A 23779-nucleotide genomic window follows, 5' to 3' on the forward strand; every position below is an offset into this window, starting at 1 on the left:
GTTTCTGAACAGGAAGTTTACCGAGGTCACTGACTACGATGTAAGAATTAATTAGTTGTCTTTATATCCAGAGGTCAAGTTGTTGATGGCTGTTGGTTAAATCGATGACAGCGGAATTCCAAATCGATATATATTATTTTTAACATTGTCACAGTGTCACAGAAGTCTCAAAGCGTGTATTTCAAACAACATGTCTCTCGACGATGTTCTTTTCCAAACTTCCAACCCCAATAAAGCACGAGGCGCCAAAAATTTTGACGATTTGACGAATTTCCAATTTCTCCAGTTTTCAATTTTCCTAATTTTCAATTTTTTTAATTTCCAATTATTCCAATTATCAATTTTTCTAATGTCCAATTATTTCAATTTTTCTAATTTCCAATTATTCCAATTTTCAATTTGTTCAATTTCCAATTTTTCTAATTTCCAATTTTTCTAATTTCCAATTTTCCTAATTTTCAATCTTTTTCAATTTCCAATCCTTTCAATTTCCAATTTTTTTGCAATTTTCAATTTCTTCAATTTCCAGTTTTTTAAAATTTCCAATTTTCCTAATTTTCAATTTTTTAAATTTCCAATCCTCTCAATTTCCAATTTTCCTAATTTTTAATTTGTTAAATTTCCAATTTTCCTAATTTTTAATTTGTTAAATTTCCAATTTTCCTAATTTTCAATTTTTGAAATTTTCAATTTTCCTAATTTTCAATTTTTGAAATTTCCAATCCTTTCAATTTCCGATTTTCCTAATTTTTAATTTGTTAAATTTCCAATTTTCCTAATTTTCAATTTTTCAAATTTCCAATGTCCAATTTCCAATTTTTCCAGTTTCTCTAATTTCCAATTTTTTTAAATTTCCAATTTTTCTAACCACTTTCCATTTCCCAACTTCTAATTTTCTTCAATCTCCAAATTTTTCCATTTTCTGCGCGAGCTAATCGGAGAACGACGTCTCGACGAGCTGTAGCTCAGGCGTTGACGTTAGAACTGGGGAGGGAACTGTTACTTTCGTCGATGGATAGCGGCGAAGCTAGTTGAGCGTTCGGTTGGAGAAAGTAACGGGGCAACATCGCCTGTTGCGCAATGGTTCGCGTTACATTGGTTGAAATAATTTCCACGTAATCAAACCGGCTCCAGCTACCTGGAGTCGTGGATTGTGGATTCCCCGTTGACCTTGGAATTCGGGCGACCTTGGATTAACAGAGATGACGTGACGCAGCGCGGAGATCTGCCTCGAGTGAAGTTTTGGGACGACTTTGAGTTGGCCAAATAATTAGAAACAATATAGAAACGTTTCATTCCCCACGATGAAGAAAAATCTGCTTTCGCAAGATAATAACACGTGAACACGACGAGGAACAGTTCCGAGTTTGATCAAATATGCGCAAGTTGCGCGCATTCCTGCGGCTTGCCGAAAATCGATGACACCTGGGATCCTATTACGCGTCGAATACGAGAATTGGCGGACAGAAACGGAATTTTCTTTTGTTCGGACAAGCATTTGCGAAATCGAATATTCCTCAGTGAAGGTGAAAAAAGAAATGAATGAATGAGGGGAAAAAAAAATGAACAGATGTCCACGTCAATTAATCGAATTTAAATTATCTTCGACGATTTGAAGAAACGATAGTTTCGTATAATTTTCGTCAATTTGACGATACCAATCTCCTAGCAAGTACAACAGACTACAAAATTTCCGTACAAAGTTCGAAATGTCAGTTTTTCCTCGAAAAGTTTCCAATTTTAATCGTTTGTTCGTTTGTTCACCGATTCGTTCGTTCGTTTGTTTTTGTTAGAACAAAAATGAGAAACAATATGAAGTAAATAGCAAATTAGGAATGAATCTAACAATATAAAATAGAGAAACAAAATCTAAATAATAAAATAATAAAAATAGGAATACAAAATTAGGAATAAATCTAATAATACAAATATAAAATAGAAGTAGAAATAGAAATACACATATATAAAATAAAAATAGGAATATACATATATAAAATAGAAATAGAAATAGAATTAAAAATATAATGAAATAGAAATAGAAATATACATATATAAAATAGAAATAGAAATAGAAATATACATATATAAAATAGAAATAGAAATAGAAATATACATATATAAAATAGAAATAAAATAGGAATAGAAATATAATAAAATAGAAATATAAAATTTGAATTGGGAATAATTTCAAGAGTATAAAATAGGAATATAAATTAGAAACAAATCCACCAATACAGAATCTAAATTAGCAATAAATCTAACAATATAAAATAAAAATAAGAATATAAAACAACATAAAATACGAATGTGAAACAATATAGAACAGAAATATAGAATCATAAAATAAATCTGATAGTATAAAACAGGAGTACAAACAATATAAAGTAGGAACATAAAGCAACATGAAATAGAAACATAAAAGATATTAAACATAGAGAATAAAAGATATAATAGATAAAATAAAGATATATAAATATCTAAGATATATAGATAAAATAAAGATATATAGATATATCTAAGATATATAGATAAAATAAAGGTATATAGATATTTAAGATATATAGATATCTAATATATATAGATAAAATAAAGGTATATAGATATCTAATATATATAGATAAAATAAAGGTATATAGATATATCTAAGATATATAGATAAAATAAAGATATATAGATAGATATAAGATATATAGATAAAATAAAGATATATAGATAGATATAAGATATATAGATAAAATAAAGATATATAGATAGATCTAAGATATATAGATAAAATAAAGATATATAGATATCTAAGATATATAGAATATAATGAAGATAAGGTATAAAGAAAATAAGAATATAAGAAATACGAGTAGATGAAACAGAACGATATTAAACTCATGAAACAGAATTATCGTTCGAATTTAAAGGGTCGTTCACCCTCGGTTAATTGGCGATGACGAAATCTGCCTTGTACGATTTTTATCGATATTGCTGACACGCTCCTGACTCGCGAGCCTTTGGACGCTCTATACCGAGCACCGGAGTTATTTCACGTCGGTTGCATCGAGTGCACGGACCATTGGCAAGCAGCGACTTAACCGGGGGACGTCTCGAGGTTGCCTCGCCGCCGATATCCACGGGCCATCGAATGGAAACGATCCTCAGCAAGGAGAAACGCTCTAGAGACCTTGCCGAGACTGGTGAGTATCCTCTCTTCCGTGCAGAAGAGCCACCGTGCCGAAAAGCGAATGATCGCGAATGATGTAAAACGTCGTGAACATCGTTTTCGACGATTCTTTCGTTCCCTTTTAAACTTCTCGTTCTCCACTGAGATTTTTATTATTATTATTAGCTCGATCTCGGGTTCTTCTTCGTTTCAATCTGTTCTCTTTTCACTCAGGTTGTCACGAACCTCTTCATCGTGGACGCGGCGTACGATTCGAAGATGGAGGACGTGCCTATTATAACGAAGGATCAATGTCGCGTGGATTTAACGAGTTCCAAAAATGGTACAAAAAAAAAAAAAAAAAAAAAGAAAAGAAAGGAGAAAGAAAATTTTGTTTGAAAAAATGTTTACGTGTTGTTGTTGCGATTTGGTTTTCAGAAAATGCGACGGAACACGACGGAGACTTGACCGAGTACAGACACTGGAGTTTCATCAAACGTCACAAACTGATATATTTGGTCCAAGGTTTGATACTTGTGTCGATACTGTCTTTCGCTGGAATAATGATATATCTGAGCGTTGCTTGTGGTACGTGAATTTTCGTGTATAATGCAACATTACGCGTTTCATGCTTATCTTTCATTGTGAATACGTACGTTGAAGTCTAAATGTTAACTTTAACTAAACATGTATAAACATGTATAATATATTTAATTATATACGTTTAATTAATATAAAAATTAATAATATATCTCATTATATACGTTTAATTAATATAAAAATTAATAATATATCTCATTATATACGTTTAATTAATATAAAAATATATCTAATTATATACGTTTAATTAATATAAAAATTAATAATAAATAACATACATTAATAATTAATAATATATTATTAATAAATTATATATATTTAATTAATATAAGTTTCACATTAATTTAAAAATTTTTAAATCCAAGGCTATTTATATAAACATATTCAAATGTATGTTTTCATGAGCCACGTAATGAAATAGAGAAAAATACACGTTTTCTATTAAAATTTCAATGATCTTGAAAAAAAAACATTAAAAAGTGATTTTTCTTCTTTAAATAGTTCTACTCGATTCGTCTCTTTAGTACCATCAAAATGGTCAAAATGACCAATTCATAATTTTAAACAGACGTGAAACAATGCATTTTTTTAAGGATTTAAACGATTTTTTGTAAAATGTGTAAAGAATATTACAAAGTCCACTGTATTATATAGTTCTTGTACCTTTTTTCTTTCTTTACTTTAATGTCTCTAATCACTAAAATTAATAATTTAGTTATTGGTTAAAGTTGTTAATAATTTATAAAGTTATTAACTAATTTACAAAGTTATTAAAGTTATTAATAAAGCTATTAGTTTTAGTAATTAATAATCAACACTCCTCAAGTAATATTAATTACCAAAGCTAACAACTAAATTATTAAATTAACCAATTGACTAAATTACAAAATTATGAAAATTATTAATGACTAAAACTTAATAATCAAATTATTGATCATTGAAATTAATTACTCCATTAATAATTCAGTTATTAATATTTAGTAATTAACATTTTTCAAATAATATTATTAAATTATTAACTTATAAAAGTTAATAACGATATTATTAAATATTATTAATTAATTATTAACTTATATAATACAAATACTATTACTAAATTATTAACTTATAAACTTATAACAAATAATATTACTAAATTATTATTAAATTTACAGAATCTTCAAATAATATTACTAAATTATTAACTACTGAAATTAATTACCAAACTATCACAATTACCAAAATTATTAATCGAAATCAACTACGTTGCAATTTCGGACAGGTTACATCTACGCAGCTCGCCGAATAGACGAGATTAACGAACGAGGGCGTCTGACGATCGACGCTCCCTCTCTGGAAGATCGGACGACAAATCCAATCCTCCAAGACCTGTACCGACACTTTTACAAGAGCCAACTTCACGAACGAAATAATAGCAGCGAGTTGCGATCGATAGTACCGATGGATCGGTCTCGTCGGGATCTCAACAAGTTGGAAAGTCCCTGCAAGCTGAACATGGAGTACTGCAAGAAGCTGATCAACTCGATGTGGAGTATCGCGAGCATCGTGAACAACAGCATGCCGCATCTGCAGAGTTTCCTGAAGAACTTCCCCGCGGAAACGACGCAGAACGCGACGAAATCGAAGTTCGTCGAGCTGGTCGAGTGTCTGCAGTGCAAGAACGACTCGATCACGTTCATCGACGACACCGGCGCGGACAATCTCGCGCATTATCCGCGAACGATGCTGGAACATTCCGACAACAGTCAGATTCGCAACAACGTTGGTATAGTCAGCGATCTGTTGAACGACGAGAGACACGGTGAGGAGGAGAATTTGAGAGCTAATTTAGAAATAGAACCGACAACTATGAAGACGACTGTGGCTGGGGAGAATGTTGAAACTACGTCTGAGAGTGGTTGGAAAGCGGATACAGGGGAGATACAAACCACTTTGAAAACGTGAGTATTGATGGAACGATGCGTTTGAGAACTGAAATAAATTAAAATTGAATTTGAAACTTGCAACGGATCGTTATTCGGACTTTTTTTTTTTTATCGATTTAGAATTGTAGAGTTGTTTGAGAACTCGAACAAGTTGAGATAGAATTCGACACTTGTAATGGGTCGTTTCTTTGAGTTTTACATAGAAGGATCGTTAGTTGGATTTTTTTCTTTTTTATCAATTTAGAATTGTAGAGTTGTAGAGTTGCAGAGTTATAAAGTTATAGACCTGTAGAGTTGTAGAGTTATAGAGTTATGAAGTTGTAGAGTTATAGAGAATTATAAAGCTGTAGAGAGTTTCATAGCTGTAGAGTTTCTAAGTGTTTCAGAATTGAAGGGTTCTAGAGTTTTAAAATTGCACAACTATAGAATTTTAGAAGTTTAAAATTTTAGAATTTTAGAATCTTGGAGTTTGGGAATTTTAGAACTTTAAAATTCTAGAATTCTAGATGTTTAGATCTCTAGAATTTCAGAGTTTTAGAGTTTTAGAGTTTTAGAGGTTTAGAGTTTTAGAGTTTTAGAGTTTTAAAGTTCTAGAGTTTTAGAGTTTTAGAGTTTTAGAGTTTTAGAGTTTTAGAGTTTTAGAGTTTTAGAGTTTTAGAGTTTTAGAGTTTTAGAATTTTAAAGTTTTAGAGTTTTAGAGTTTTAGACTTTTAGACTTTTAGAGTTTTAGAGTTTTAGAAGCCTCAGATTTCTGGAATTCTAGAATTTCAGAATTTCAGATTTTTAGAATTGCAGAATTAAAGAACTTTAGAATTTTCATTGATATACGCTGCTTATCACGACACGACGCATACTCGTTACGTTAGCAAATGGCAATTTTATCAACTACAGTCCGTCCCCGAGTGAAACGATGGAACACAGCGACAAGAACGTAGTCACGGAAGCGACGGTGATTAACGCGAGGACGAGTATACAAACTACACCGAAGGCGGAAGATACGACGACGAGAATGGACGAGCAAACGATCGGAATCGGCGATACTAACCGGTCCGTGGTCACCGTGAACGTGACAGCCAAACCAGACGACAACAACGTGACGAAAATTACGATCGACCCGGTGCATCATTCGGTGCATACTTTGAGTCAAGGTCAGCAGCCGTTAATGAACGAGCAAAAGGAAACGCAAGGTGAAATAATAATCCTCATAATAACACAAATAGATGCGTTATTGTCACTTTCTTACCGACTAACATGTCGATTCCAAAATTACAAAATACAATAATCCCCAGTTAAGCGTCTGCCGCTGTCCCCACTAACACGCTACCTTACCATAACGAGCAATATATACAGGATGATTCACATATATACAATAGATCATTCACCTGAAATAACTTTTAAATTACACGTCAAATGAAAAATGAAAATTACGCGTTAAATGAAAAATTGTGTAATACAAAAGTTGTATGGTTGTAAGAAAGGCAAAATACCGTGTGTCAATTTTTTTTTATGGGTTTCGAAATTTTCAACGTCATCTTTATTTTTTCCCAATTGAGAAATTTTTTCTTTTTAATCATATAATATATATATTTTTATATAATTTTTTATCATATAATATATATATTTTTATATAATTTTTTATCATATAATATATATATTTCTTTTATCATAAATCAAAAGAGAGTTCTAAGCAAAAAGGTATTAAGCCACACTGGTTCCAAGCACTGTGCTTTAAATTACGAAAACACTGAACATTCGCAGCGAGAGATGCCGAGAGTTGGCCGACGTTCCGCGACGTGCAAGGTAGAATCGTCAACAAAGGGAACATAGACTCGGGTCCAACGGCAGAGACGATGAAGTCCAGCCAACAGTTGCAACTGACGCCGACGATGTCCTGGGTGCCGTACCAAGTCTGTTTCTACGGAACAGACGCGCACAATCCGACGAAACAGTCGACCGCAGGTCAAGCGATGTATTCAGCGTCGTCTCCAGCAATTCCGTATCCGCCCGCGATGTCGCAGCTGCGTCAAGGCTTCCAGAACTTCAATCAACCGTCGGGTTACATACAGGTTCAAGCGACTGCCCAGCTGTTGCCGATGCAACCAAGCCTTGGGAACTTTGGGCCGTCGGTTGGTCAGAGAATCGGTTTGCCGACTGGTCCCGCGATTGGCAATTATCCGACTTTCCCCAGTTCGGGAGGGATGCTCCCTAGCGCCGCCGCAAATTCTAACGGCAAAACGCCGTACTACTGCACCTACATTCCCGCTCCGACGTTCCAGTTCCCGCCGATTCCTGGGGTACCAGATTACCAGAGATCTTCCGTTCCATACGAGGAAGCGGAAGAAACGGACAACTCGGTGGAGAGTAAGGGGGACGAGAAGAATTTTCTGTTTGGTAAGAAGGTTTTTGAGATGTAAGAAATATCTTTTGCGACGATGCGAATAATACTTTTCGCCTAATATGAACGGTATCGAAAGGTAATAGTATTTAAATTATTAAATATCAAGTGTTAAACAACTAGTAAGGATATTCTTTTTCCAAGGTCATTTTTTTTCGGCGTTTTCAAGGTTATTAATATTTCTTTTTTTCATACAAGTATATGTTCTTTTCTCTTGTATCGTGTAGCTGGTAAAAAAAGTACATTCAGGTAAGTGAAAAAACACGACCGTGAAAGTTTAAGTTTTAAACTCTTGGCCAAGCTCTGAGAGATAAATTTCTACGTAAAACTTAAATTTTCATATCTGAACATATTTTTCTACCAGTTACGCGATACAATAATAATAATAATAAAGAAATACATAGTTGTGTTAAAAAAAAAGAAAAGAGCAATGATTTTGAAAAAGATACTCTTATCCAGTTCACTCGATATCATTCGTGTTGATGCAAAAATTATTTTTTGCATCGTCACAATTCGAAATGATATTCAGGATTGTTTCACTTGAGGCCCCTTTTAAATGGATCACCCTGTATATATTTGGAATTGAGAAGATCGATGAAAATCGACAAAGTCTGAGCGAATCAAGTTGACATGGATGGTGCGTACACAGGTACATGTCCCTCGAGTATGATTCAATGTGGTGATAATGGCCGATGTATAGCGAGATCGCAGTGGTGCGACGGCATAGTGGATTGCAACAACGCCATTGACGAGACGAGCTGCTCCTGCAGAGAGCGGATTTCGCAGGAACGACTCTGCGACGGGTATTTCGACTGCCCGTACGGCGAAGACGAACTGGAATGTTTGGGTAAAGATATTGTCGTCTTTCTTTTTCTAACTTCAGCATTTTTAAATCGAAGAAGCTTGAGAAGCTGGAGAAGAGTTTCGAAACGCCGAAACCCTGTAGGCTTGAAGTTCGAATATTTTTCGCGTGCGCGTATTGTTTGTGCATTACAGAACTCTGCTTCATGCGTTCGTGCATAACAGAATTCTGTTTTATCGATCGTTTGTAAGAGAACTCTGCTTTATTGATCGTTCATAACAGAACTCTGCTTTATTAACATGCAAATACCTGCTGAATATTTGACACACAGATAGAATGCGAATGCCAATGCAATATAAATAGCAAATGAAGAATCAAAGAATGAAAGTTCCCATATTAATTCATATTTTGTATGGAATATTTCGTGCCAGATGGCAGCAGTGGCTGCAATTTTACTTTCCAGTCGAAACCGTTTTATCCACAGAAACTGTATTTCTTCAGCGCGCGATACAAAATCCTCCCTTCCGCCGTAATTTCAATTTTCGCATTTCAGGTTGTCCAAAGAATACCTTCAGCTGCAACGATTGGCAACAACAGTACACGACTGTCAATTGCGTGCCGTTTTCCCAACGTTGCGACGGAGTGCGTCAGTGTGCCAATGGAAAGGACGAAACGGACTGCAACGTTCTCACTCCCTCGTACAACGAAGGGAATAAAGTAACAATCTCTCTAAACTAGGCACTAGATTCGCGTTTCTCGCGAGTAACGTACGATTTGCTACATCGTATGTTTCATACGTGTTCCTCAGGTATTCACGATCGGTTACACCGAAGGATACCTCCACAAGAACTACAAAGGACAATGGTACCCGGTGTGCACAGCGATCGATGCCTGGGTGAAGGATGCCTGCGTCTCCGAAATCGGTTTGGAAACCAGGTATTACAATCTGAAGGAATTTTTTAGAATTTTGCGTCTCTAAAGTTGAAAGGATAGGACCGTGGGATCGAATTATTTATCCTAGAAGAGAAATCTGGGTTTAAATAAGCACACCTTTAAATTACAATTCTAATAATTATTTCCTAACAATTATTTTTTAATAATCATTGCCTAACAATTATTTTTTAATAATTATTTTCCAATAATTATATTTTAATAAATATTTTCTAATAATTATTTTTTAATAATCGTTTACTAACAATTATATTTTAATAATTATTTTCCAATAATTATATTTTAATAAATATTTTCTAATAATTATTTTTTAATAATCGTTTACTAACAATTATTTTTCAATAATTATTTTCCAATAATTATATTTTAATAAATATTTTCTAATAATTATTTTCCAATAATTATATTTTAATAAATATTTTCTAACAATTATTTTCCAATAATTATATTTTAATAAATATTTTCTAATAATTATTTTTTAATAATCATTGCCTAACAATTATTTTTTAATAATTATTTTCCAATAATTATGTTTTAATAAATATTTTCTAATAATTATTTTTTAACAATCGTTTCCTAACAACTATGTTTTAATAATTATTTTCCAATAATTATATTTTAATAAATATTTTCTAATAATTATTTTTTAACAATCGTTTCCTAACAACTATTTTTCAATAATTATTTTCCAATAATTATATTTTAATAAATATTTTCTAACAATTATTTTCCAATAATTATATTTTAATAAATATTTTCTAATAATTATTTTTTAATAATCGTTTCCTAACAACTATTTTTCAATAATTATTTTCCAACAATTATATTTTAATAAATATTTTCTAATAATTATTTTTTAATAATTTATAATAATTATTTTCTAATAATTTTTAACAATTATTTTCCAATAATTTCCAATAATTATTCTTTCTCGCAGCGACTCTGCCGAGATAACGATCCGCTCCATGCCACGGAACGTGTACCAAGGCCCCTATCTGACCCAAGTGAACAATCAATTGAAGTTGATTCCCTCGTGCATGAACAGAGCGGTGTTCGTGCGTTGTGCACGGTTCCCTTGCGGAACTACCGTTTTCTCTCGCGAGGACACCATGCGACCTCACGCGCTGGAGAAGGAGGATCAACAGCCGTTGCAGGTGGCCGATCAAATCGTCTGGCCACTGTACGTCAACAAGATAGATTCGAAACGCGGCGAGAACGAAAAGAGGGTGGCCAGGGATCAGGACGACATGGTTGGCTCGCAGTTGCGCGTCGTCGGTGGTCGCGCGAGTCACCCGAAAGCGTGGCCGTTTCTCGTGGCCGTTTACAAGGAAGGGATTTTCTACTGCGGCGGTGTGATCCTGAGTGAACTTTGGGTGCTCACGGCTGCTCACTGTCTCGACGGGTAGGTATTGATGAACCAAGTTATTGATGAAAAATTCAGTCACCGATGGTACACAGCTAATTTACAATATACTCAAAACTCAGAACCACAAACGTTACAGTTACATTTAAAAAGGAAAAGATCACCTTGAAATCTCGCAAGCGTGACAAGATTCGTAGCTCCCCCTCCCCTAAATATCTCCCTCTAAATGACGTAAGTTTTATTTCTCTGTAGTGAATAATTTTCACCACTTGCGCTGGCAACTGCGATTTGCGGACCATAACGAGCGACCAAACTCTTTCTTTCTCGCTTTCTTTTTCGTTTTGAACTCGTCGGTCACTGGATAGAAATTATTGAGAATTAATAGATTTATTATTTTGTTTTACTTAAATACATTTTATTTTAGTATTTAGTAAATACACGTAATATAATAAATATATTTTATTATATTTTCACTTTACTTAAAACTGATTATATAAAAATTTTACTTACTATTTATTTGTATTTATTAATTTTATTATATTTTTGTATTTTACTTTAATTACTTTTACTTTTGTAATTTTTGTATATTTCACTTTACTTAAAACTGATTCTATAAAAATTTTACTTACTATTTATTTATATTTATTATATTTTTGTATTTTACTTTAACTTTTACTTTTGTATTTTACTTTTTCAATTTTTGTATATTTCACTTTACTTAAAACTGATTATATAAAAATTTTACTTACCATTTATTTATATTTATTAATTTCATTATATTTTTGTATTTTACTGTAACTTTTACTTTTGTAATTTTTGTATATTTCACTTTACTTAAAACTGATTATATAAAAATTTTACTCATTATTATATTTATATACAATAAATATATTTTATTATACATTTTATTCTACTTAAAACTGAGCAAAAATTGCAATTTTGGGACAAAGAATTCTCGACGCGTGCGTAGCACGCCGTTCCAGCGCAAGAGGTGAAAACATTCTCGTAACATCCCTCATATTTGAGAAAGAAACTTCATGTTCAAAGACTTGTTCCGAAGCTCTGAATCGTGTGTTTGAACACGTAGCTACGCGGGCCAGTATTTCGAGATCCAGGCGGGTGTGCTCCGGCGAAACTCGTTCTCGCCGATGTCGCAGTTCAGGAGAGCCAGGTACATGATACTGCACTCGCAGTACGACCCGAGAAGCATGAGGAACGACATCGCGATGATCATGCTGGACGATCCTCTGCGATTCAATCGATGGGTGCGGCCGATCTGTCTGCCTGGGCCGGATCTACTGGGGCCCATGTGGAGGAACAAGCCGGAGCCCAACTCCACTTGCATAGCTATCGGTTGGGGCGCTGTCAAAGAGTTCGGAGAAAATCGTAAGACAGACATTTTCTTTCTTTCACGTTCTCAGGTTGAAGTTTCGCGCGCGGGCGAATCTTGTCACGTGATTTTCGTGGAACGATTTTTCAGCGGATCATCTGAGGGAAGTGGAGGTGCCGATACTGGCGAGTTGCAAGTACGAAGATGACCGGAACGACGCCGTCATTTGCGCCGGGTATCCTCAAGGAGGTCGTGACGCTTGTCAAGGAGACAGCGGCGGTCCTCTACTGTGCAGGTAATAATTTCTCAAGGCTCAAGTTGAAATTCAACGCTACCAACGACGAATATTTGCTAAATGGGGAATTAAATTTCTAAATAAGCAAGGAAATTAAAAATTAAGTGAAAATACAGGGAGAAAGTTAATGATAAAATAAAAGGACACGAGCTTCTGTTGATACTTTAGAAATCACTCGAGTGTTTAAAAATATACCAGTATAGCAACGATATATATTCGAAATCACCAACTAGATAAGCGTAACTACTTCCGAAAGCCACGGCCGAGTCAAAATATACACGACGACGCAACTTTTATTTTATCTGTGTTGGTCTCACTGTCAGCATAACAGCATCGACGAAAATAATTGAAACGAAATGCTTCGTCGAGCATGACATAGAACTTTTTGAAACCAAATGTATTGTCGACGTAAGACAATTAGAATGAAACAATTAAAATAATTAAAATAATTGAAATAAAACAATTAAAATAATCATAATTAAAACAATTAAAATAATCACCATCGAAACAGTAAAACAATTAAAATAATCACCATCGAAACAGTAAAACAATTAAAATAATCACCATCGAAACAGTAAAACAATTAAAATAATCATTATCGAAACAGTAAAAAAATTAAAATAATAATATTTTAATCGAAACAGTTAAAATAATTAAAATAATTACAATCGAAACAGTTAAAATAATTGAAATAAAACAATTAAAATAATCACAATAAAAACAGTTAAAATAATTAAAATAAAACAATTGAAATAATCACAATCACAACAGTTAAAATAATCAAAATAATCACAATCGAAACAGTTAAAATAATTAAAATGAAACAATTAAAATAATCACAATCGAAACAGTTAAAATAATTAAAATAAAACAATTAAAATAATCACAAGCGTTAGTTATCGTGTCCAAGTGTTCAATTTTCCTAACCGATTCGTAGAAATCCGTACTCGGAATCGCAGTGGTACGTAGCAGGCGTAATCAGTCACGGGGAAGGCTGTGCTCGACCGAACGACCCGGGTGCCTACACAAGGGTCAGCTACTTCGTCGACTGGATTCGAGAGATTTCCAGTGAGTTCATATCTCTTTGATCTTTCGAGAGCGACGAAAAATCAGCCAAGATATCGGATGATTGGCCACCAACGTATGCTGAATTTTCAGGTGGTCGGGGGGCGTCTCCTCTGAAACGCACCCCTCTGCAGAAATGTTCGGGATTCAGTTGCGACGGAGGCCTGGGCAAGTGTTTGCCGATCGAGGCCCGTTGCAATCGGATAGTCGACTGTCTCGGCGGCGAGGATGAGATGAATTGTAACGGCCGTTATCCGCTTTACGAGCAGTCGGACAACACCACGGCCGATTTTGAACGGCGGATTGTTTCGACAACGATGGACGTGGACGTGTCTACGATGTCTAACGAGATCGTCACCGGTAGTAAGTTTTCAATTCGATGTGCCGTATGAACTGGATCTAATTAAGTAATATTTTACGATCTGATTGAATAACAATTGTTCCAGTTAAATTAATAATATTTTACGATCTGTCGTTGAAATTATTTCTAGAGCTCGCGATATCCAACAACTTGATCCACCATGCGACCGATAAATCAATGTCTATGGAACAGGAAATGAAGTCCATGGACGATAAATTGACCTCGACAACTTCTGGCCTCGAAAATCGGCCATCGTCAACCCCAACGACGACCCCCGCGATATTCATTTGTACAAGGTACTCTAAATGAAAAGAAACGCACCTTGCACATTTCGAGAATATTTCATTTCATTTCTAAGAATATCGGAACGCATCCTCCGAAAGTTCATCGACGATTCGCGGTGGTAAAATGGTAAAAGAGAAAAGAATCGTGAAATTGTCAAAATTCGCAGGCTGCTTCAAACGATTCCAATCGAAAAGAGATGCGACAGAGCGGTCGACTGCGAGGACGGCACCGACGAAATGAATTGCACCTGCAGGGACTTTTTAGAGGTTTTGAAGCCAAGCGCCGTGTGCAACGGTTACGCAGACTGTGACGATCTCACAGACGAACAGAACTGCGGTGAGTCCTCTCTCTACTATATGATACTTTGCTATAACTATATCATTTACTATAAGCTCGACTAGAACCAGTTAATCCTCTAATAATTAATTGGTGAGCCCTCTCTTTACTATGCTATACTTTACTATAACTATATTATTTACTGTAACCTCGACTGTAACCAGTTAATCCTCTAATAATTAGCGAGTCCTCTCTTTACTATATAATACTTTACTATAACTGTATCATTTACTATAAGCTCGACTATAACCAGTTAATCCTCTAATAATTAATTAGTGAGCCCTCTCTCTACTATGCTATATTTTACTATAACTATATTATTTACTATAACCTCGACTATAACATCTATAATTAATTGGTGAGTCCTCCCTTTATTATACTATACTTTGCTATAACTATATTATTTACTGTAACCTCAACTGTAACCAGTTAATCCTCTAATAATTAGTGAGTCCTCTCTCTACTATATGATACTTTACTATAACTGAATCATTTGCTATAATCTCGACTACAATCAATTAATCCTCTGATAATTAATTGGTGAGCCCTCTCTTTACTATGCTATACTTTACTATAACTATATTATTTACTGTAACCTTGACTGTAACCAGTTAATCCTCTAATAATTAGCGAGTCCTCTCTTTACTATATAATACTTTACTATAACTGTATCATTTGCTATAATCTCGACTATAACCAGATAATCCTCTAGTAATTAATTAGTGAGCTCTCTCCTACTATGCTATACTTTACTATAACTATATTATTTACTATAACCTCGACTATAACATCTAATAATTAATTGGTGAGTCCTCTCTCTACTATACTACACTTTGCTATAACTATATTACTTACTGTAACCTCGACTATAATCAGTTAATCCTCTAATAATTAGTGAGTCCTCTCTTTACTATATAATACTTTACTATAACTATATTATTTACTATGACCTTTGATAATTAATTAGTGAGTCCTCCCTCTACTATACCATACTTTGCTATAACTATATTATTTACTGTAACCCCGACTGTAACCAGTCAATCCTCTAATAATTAGTGAGTCCTCTCTCTACTATATGATACTTTACTATAACTGTATCATTTGCTCTAATCTCGACTACAACCAGTTAATCCTCTAATAATTAATTGGTGAGCCCTCTCTTTACTCTGCTATACTTTACTATAACTATATTATTTACTGTAACCTCGACTGTAACCAGTTAATCCTCTAATAATTAGTGAGTCCTCTCTTTACTATATAATACTTTACTATAACTATATTATTTACTATGACCTTTGATATTTAATTAGTGAGTCCTTCCTCTACTATACCATACTTTGCTATAACTATATTATTTACTATAACCTCGACTATAACCAGTTAATCCTCTAATAATTAGTGAGTACTTTCTCTAATACACTGTATAATACTTTACTATAACTATATTTATAATAATACTTTACTTTACTATACTATAACCTCGACCATAACCAGTCAATTCTATAATAATTAATTGGTGAGTCCTCTCTAATTGAATTCAACCTCTCTAATTAAATATGTAGAAGTAATGAGCAATGTTTTGTCCGTTTCGTAGCACTTTGCGCCGAGGATGAATTTCTGTGCAGGAAAAACAGGGCTTGCATTCCAATGGCGAAGAAATGCGACGGAAAGTTCGACTGTTACTACAAAGAGGACGAGCTCGACTGCTGTGAGAGTCTTTCAACTTTAACGTCGTCTAGACAGTTTATTTTACTCATGTTTCATTGTATTTTTTTTTTTCTCCTTCATTTTTCTTTATCGTGAGTTTCTCGACTTCAACGGTGTTCAACTTTTTCTTTCTCTTCTTCGTTAGACAGAAGAGTTTTTCTTCTCCTTCATTTTTCTGCGAGTCTCTCAACTTGAACGCCGCTCCACTTTTCTCTTCTTCTTCATTAGACAGTTTATTTCATTCGTGTCTCATCGTGTGTCGTTCATTCTTTTTTATCCTGAGTCTTTAAACTTCAACTATCTTCTCTCTGCTTCGTTAGACAGTTTATTTCATTCCTGTGTTTATCACATTTCTTTGTTGCGTATTTTAGTCACTTTTGCATATGTTTCTATCCTTTCGTTTTATTCGTTCTTCCACGCAGTCACGCTTACCGACGACCAGCGCGTGTATCTGGACGGCGACGGCCTGCCATTTTTAAACGAGCAAGGATATGTGACCAAGTACTACCCAGACGGGAATTGGAAAACGACCTGCCACCGTCCGAAAGTTCATCATCCACGAAATCAGTCCACGGTAGTGCTCATCGGTGAAAATATATGTATATATTTTGGTTTCAAGTAAGTATATCTTCTCGATTAGTTTACTTTTCAGTCGGAACGAGAACAGATTGTTCGTTTCTCCTTTAAAGAAACCATCAGTCGTCGGAGTCGGTCGACGTGAGGAATTCGAAGCTGGAAACGATAGTGTGGCAGAAAGGGAAGCCTACGTACCAGGTAGTAGAGTACTCGTCAGCGGCCTCTCTGAACCAGCACGACAAAACAACCTGTCCGGGGCTGTATGTTCACTGTTCGCCGACGCTCGGCGGCAGCATGTTCGCGCATTTGGTTACAGACGCGAGTACCGGAAGTCGCGACTACCTGTGGCCGTGGTTGGCCGCCATCTTTGTCGACGGACGCCACCGCTGCGTGGCGCTGCTTCTAGACCCAAACTGGTTGCTATCCGCCGCGAAATGCCTCGAGAATACCAGGTGATTCTTTTCGTTAATTCATGTTTTTTTTTTTCGTTGATATATATTATTAATATATATTAATTTATGTTAATAGTTATATATATTATATATTATTAATATATATATTAATATATATTAATATATTATTCACGACTCGTTATTTCTCGAAATATATAATATATTAATTATATTATATTAATTATATTATATTAAATATATATTATATTAATATTATATTATATATATTAATATATATTAATATATTATTCACGACTCGTTATTTCTCGAAATATATAATATATTAATTATATTATATTAAATATAATATATTAATATATTATAATTATAACATAATTATTAATTATAATATATTAAATATATATCATATTAATTATATTATATTAAATATATATTATATTAATATATTATTCACGACTCGTTATTTCTCGAAATTAAGGGGGGTATTCTGGCGTGGACTGTTGAAGAAAATCGATTTTTTTCTTTTTCGCATATTCTTAAAGGACATAGTTTCAAAAATCAATCTCTGTAACCTTACGTGTGAACTCCTAAAATGAAGTTGTGGTTGTTTGAAGGACGCGACGAGCCAGGGTCATTGTCACCGCAATACTAAACTTTAAAGGCATTTTTCTGGAAACTATGCTTTTCAGAACGGTGTCCATGATATCTCGAAATCTACTTGACCAATTGACTCAAAATCTTAAGTACGCATTTAGTACACTGTGTGACTATAGCCTCTATCAGAATCAACCAAAAAATTTTATTTTTTGTATTCTTTTAGGCCTCCGAAGTCTAACAAAAACATGCAAAAATCGATAATCGAACTTCAAAGTATCGCCGATTTTTTAATTACCAACTTTTTTCTTTTGTTTTTGTACCTGCTATAGCCAAACTCATATTAATTAAGGAACATTCGCGTTTTCTTATTCTCGACAAGCAGAATGGACACCATGAGACGATCTTTTTTAAAAGCAACTATGTTTCAGAGTATGCAGTGCCACTAATTTTAATTTTTCTTATCCCAAGAAATTTTGAAGCGTCGTTGAAATACGTACAAATAAATCTTGTTAATTTGATTGCAAAAGGTATAATAGTTTCTTTGCAAAAAATTCCCCAACAAAGTTAAAAGAAACACGCACTTTACACTAGAATACACCCTTAATACCACTCGACTAATATTGAACTGAAATCAGGTTAGATGCGAATTACGTGACAGCCGTTCTCGGTTTCGGTCGCTCGTTCCGTCACCTAGACGGCCCTCATCAACAGATCTCGATCGTCGACGAGCTGCATCCTGTGAACAACTCAGTGGCCGTTTTGTTGCACCTGAAAGAACGAGTCCGCTTCAGCCGTTACGTGCGACCGTTGTTCGTCAACAAAACGTGAGTAATGAAATCTTGATGAACCGGTGTTTGTTCGATCCGAAACGTGTGTAATGAAAAAAATTCTGATGATTTGATATTTGTAGGATTTATCCGGCAGGGGCGATGGATACCTGCGTGGCCGTTGGAACGAGCGACGATCACGAGATGAAGTCAGCTTTCGTGAGGCCTGTTCTACAGAATTGCCCAAGCTGTCAACGATGCTTCGCCAGTCGAATCTCGAGTTCCGAGTGTTGGGTGAGTCTGTACTACGTGGAGATTTTTTTTTAGCCACGCTCCAGAAGTTCAGAGAAATTTCTGAAGATTACTCCGTATTGTGTTAAGAGAAATTTCAACAGACGTTGTTTCTGGGAAACAATGGTGTCTCTGAGACGTTAATATCGTATACAAAGATCTATAAACAATCATTTTTCTACATTCTTGATATGTCTCTTATATCGAATGTTCGAAGTTATCGCTGGTCAACGAATAAATATTCGATTCACTTATTACAGGGGAACGAAACGTCGAATTGGAGCGGCACGATATTCTGCCGTAGCAGAAAGGGATGGTATCCGGCCTCTGTCTTCCAGCATGACAGAGAGATTTGTAATTTCGAAAGTGTGCGAAACACGACGAGCATCGAACACGTGAATCCCTATCTGACGCAAGCAATCGGTAAGTTCTTCTACTCACCGTGGAGTGCGGAATGAGGCCACGAAAATAATTCCTCGCAAATTGTCATGAAATGTAAGATGGCCCGAGACACTCGGTGGAGCCGACGGTTTGCAACGGTTTTCGGTGCAACGTTGGACAGTGCATCCCGCAAAGTCGGGTATGCGACGGTGTTCCGGACTGTCGGGGCCGCGAGGACGAGGATTCGAATTACTGCGGACCGCTTCGAGAGAACTGCGAACACAGCGTCGACGGTTGTGGTAAGAGAAATTTACTTGGATTTGGATCGTTGGAAATTCTAGATTTAAGATGCTTGATCGTTTGAATTTAAGTGGAAAATTTGGAGTTGGATGTGAAAGAAGATTATCTCTAATATCTAATTAGTAGTATGTAATAATTAATGATAATATCTAATTATATATTCTTATATATATAATTAGATATTATCACTAATTAGAATATAGTTATATTATTCTAATTAATTATAGAATATAGAATATATGTATATATTCTATATTCTAATCATTAATTAGAATAATATAACTATATTAATTAATGATAGAATATATACATATATTTTTTATATTCCATCATTAATTAATATAGATATATTATTCTAATTAATGATTAGAATATAGAATATATATATATATATATATATATATATTCTAATTTATTCTAATTATATATATATTTTTTGTATATTTTAACATAAATAATATGTACTTTTTCCAATTTGAAGATAATTGCCAGTTATAATTAACGATAATATCTAATTATATATTTTGTACAATGTGCATTTTTATTGTACCTAAAAATACGTATGCTCTCAATTTGAAGATAATTTCCAGTTATAATTATAATGTCTAATCATTAACGATAATATCTAATTATATATTTTATATAATATGCATTTTTATTGTACCTAAAAATACGTATGTTCTCAAGTATCTAATTCCAAGTTCTCCCAGTATCTAATTAATAATGATAATATCTAATTGTACAATTTCTAACATAGTTTCTTTCTACCTATTTCTTTCTTTCTTTTCTTTTTACACGAGACATCAAAATATAAGGAAAAAGAAAAATTAGAAAGAATGTATAACAGAGAAAAAATATAAAAATAAAAAAATATATAATAGAGAGAGAAAGAATATATAGTAAAAATAGTTATGGATTTATCTTAATAACGAGGTGACTTTTGGCCCACCCTATGTACATATTTCTTTCCGTATTTGCGCATTGTAACCTAGTAAACGTAACAAATGTATTTTCCTCGATTCGAAGTTTGCACGAAGACGGAGCTTCGCTGCAGGAACGGCAAATGCGTGGACAAAAGTGCGTTTTGCGACGGGAACGTCGATTGTCCGGACGGATCTGACGAGCCTACGATATGCACCTGCGCGGAGTACCTGAAATTAACGTCTCCGGAACGATTGTGCGACGGCGTGCGCCATTGTCTGGACAAAACTGACGAATCGCCGGAGATGTGCCCATGCAGGGATTCCAGCTTCAAATGCAAAACGTAAGGGGAATTAAACTTTTTCAGGCCATCGTCGTTCAATTCCGCTATAATTAAATAATAATAAATTCTCTCTAATAATAAATCGAAATCTTCAATTAACAGAACAACTGGAAACAATACGTGCATACCGCAAGATTTCATCTGCGACGGGCTGAAAGATTGTTCTGACGGCGAGGACGAGGCAACGTGCCGAGTGTTGATACCGTCTTCGAACGACAGGTATCTTTTTTTATGTTGTATTATATTTGTTATATTTATATATTATATTTTATATATTTTATATTATATTTATATATTATATTTTATATATTTTATATTATATTTATATATTATATTTTATATATTTTATATTATATTTTATATTATATTTATATATTATATTTTATATATTTTATATTATATTTATATATTATATTTTATATATTTTATTTTATATTTATATATTATATATTTTTATATTTTTTTTATATTATATTATATTTATTTATATTATATCTGGTCACCTAAGACTAAAAGTTGAAATATTTTCGAAAGGGCTATTAATTGACGTGATTTTATGTGTTTTATAACTTTGATAAATTTTTCTTTGTTTTATAACTTTGATAGATTTCTCAAAGGTTTTTTTTCTTAGCGAAATTGTGTATTTGTTCTCTATAAAGAAAGAATATTAGGCTGTGTATTATATAATATAGATATATAAAATAGATTATATAAATATATCTAAATATATATAAAATAGATATATTTAAAATAATATATATAAAATTTATATAAAATAGATATATTATATATATATATAAATATATATAAAATAATATATATAAAATTTATATAAAATAGATATATTTTATATATATATAAATATATATAAAATAATATATATAAAATATATATAAAATAGATTATATAAATAACAGAATATTAGGCTTCGTATTATATATAAAAGAACATTGATTCAGGAAATATTAAAGTGCGACAAATGCACTGTTCAGTTTCTTTACTAAATTATGCCTCAATATTAATTATTAACGCTTGTAAAACGTTTTCACACAAACGATAATCAGTCGTATTTAGGAAATATCTTCTAAAAGCTTCGAGTCTATGTTCTCTATTCTCGTATCCTTTGATCCTCGAACGAAAAGCAAACGTTCAACGAGAAGATCTAAGGAGAACGCGGTGTCATCGATTTCAATATCAATTTCAGGAACAATTCCGGAGAGGTGTTCCGTCGAAGTTATGGCGTCTGGCACACCGAGTGCTTCCCGAATCCCGTCGTGCACGAGGAAGACTCGGCGAGCCTGTGCAAATCTATGGGATACAGTTCGGGAACCGTCGACAACGTTACGATGATCGCTGACGAACCAAGAATCCCGAAGCAAGACGAATTTCACATAGTGAAGCTGAATCAATGGTCGTGGATGGCACTGAGAAACGACAAGCCGTTGATAACGTTGGAGAAATCGAACGGCATTTGCCATCGTGCGTTCGTCACTTGCTTCTAACTAATTTAATCAAGCATTATTATTAACGCGTGGATAATTTATTCAGGGTTGTCCAAAACTCTCTCTCTCTCTCTCTCTCTCTCTTTCTCGTATTTATTTTATTTTTAATTTATTATCACGGCGTATTTGTTGCGTATCGGAGAAGAAACGGAAGGATAATGTTGTAAAATAGCTGTTTTAAATAAAAGATTAAAATTTCGAACGAGACTATTTTAAATGAGAGTGTAAAAACAGTTGAGTGAATAGAGATGTTGTGTTTGTATTTATTTAATATTACAATGTGTTATATATATATATATGTAATAATTATATAATATTACAAATTACAGACTATTTTAAATGAGAGTGTAAACAGTTGAGCGAATAGAGAGTGCAGAAAAGTGTTTGTAATATTTATATAATATTACAAATGTGTTTTATATATATATATATATATATATATATATATATATATATATATATATATATATATAATATTTGTATAATATTACAAATTACAGACTATTTTAAATGAGACTGTAAGCAGTTGAGTGAATAGAGAGTGCAGATGTTGCGTTTGTAATATTTATGTAGTATTACAAATGTATTATATATATATGTAATATTTATATAATATTACAAATTACAGACTATTTTAAATGAGGGTGTAAACAGTTGAGTGAATGGAGAGTGTAGAGATCTTGTGTTTGTAATATTACAAATATATATATATGTGTGTGTGTGTGTGTAATATTCATATAACATTACAAATTACGCATTATGCAATGTTTGTTTGTAATATTTATCAATCTCTAGAAATTAAGAAAGCCGCCTTCTCTGAACAAAGAAGGAAGAAAAAAAAGAGAGGAAGGAAAACTGGAGGTATCGAATTATGTTGACTGTCGGAAAGAGGGAGTGTGAAGATATTCCAAACGTTGTATTAGTAATACTCAGTCAGCGTTCGAGGGGACTCTACGATCCATCGATTTCCCATCCAGCGATTAAGAAAGCTAGTTTAGATGCTTGCACAAGTATCTGAACTCTCTTTCTCTCTCTCTCTCTTTCTCTCAGGAAAGAAAGAAAGGAGAGAACTGGAAGAAAAAGGAAAAAAAGAAAAAGAAAAAGAAAAAGAAAAAGAAAAAG

The 23779-nt window shown here is 33.5% G+C and overlaps 1 protein-coding gene across 3 annotated transcripts; it reads left to right on the forward strand.

Annotated features, from left to right (window-relative positions):
• The first annotated feature begins 2998 nt into the window (after positions 1-2998).
• On the forward strand, positions 2999-22859 carry LOC122529736 (serine protease nudel-like). 3 transcript variants are annotated; one of them, XM_043656142.1, is made up of 26 exons: positions 2999-3185; positions 3386-3494; positions 3590-3739; positions 5013-5691; positions 6568-6863; positions 7435-8067; positions 8721-8918; positions 9427-9590; positions 9682-9809; positions 10762-11226; positions 12275-12573; positions 12668-12812; positions 13750-13880; positions 13971-14240; positions 14369-14534; positions 14690-14859; positions 16454-16567; positions 16989-17184; positions 17256-17594; positions 18788-18976; positions 19063-19213; positions 19471-19633; positions 19711-19890; positions 20918-21155; positions 21258-21374; positions 22360-22859. In XM_043656142.1, exons 2-26 carry the CDS (start codon positions 3431-3433, stop codon positions 22655-22657), a joined length of 5943 nt encoding a protein of 1980 aa, XP_043512077.1. In that variant the 5' UTR covers positions 2999-3185; positions 3386-3430; the 3' UTR covers positions 22658-22859. The 3 variants fall into 3 exon arrangements, with proteins under 3 accessions (XP_043512077.1, XP_043512078.1, XP_043512079.1); XM_043656143.1 differs by having other exon boundaries at positions 3590-3676; XM_043656144.1 differs by lacking the exon at positions 8721-8918.
• The last annotated feature ends 920 nt before the right edge of the window (positions 22860-23779 follow it).

Source organism: Frieseomelitta varia, unplaced genomic scaffold, assembly GCF_011392965.1.
Source record: "Frieseomelitta varia isolate USP_RPSP 00005682 unplaced genomic scaffold, Fvar_1.2 scaffold_306, whole genome shotgun sequence".
Classification (NCBI taxonomy): Eukaryota; Metazoa; Arthropoda; class Insecta; order Hymenoptera; family Apidae; genus Frieseomelitta; species Frieseomelitta varia.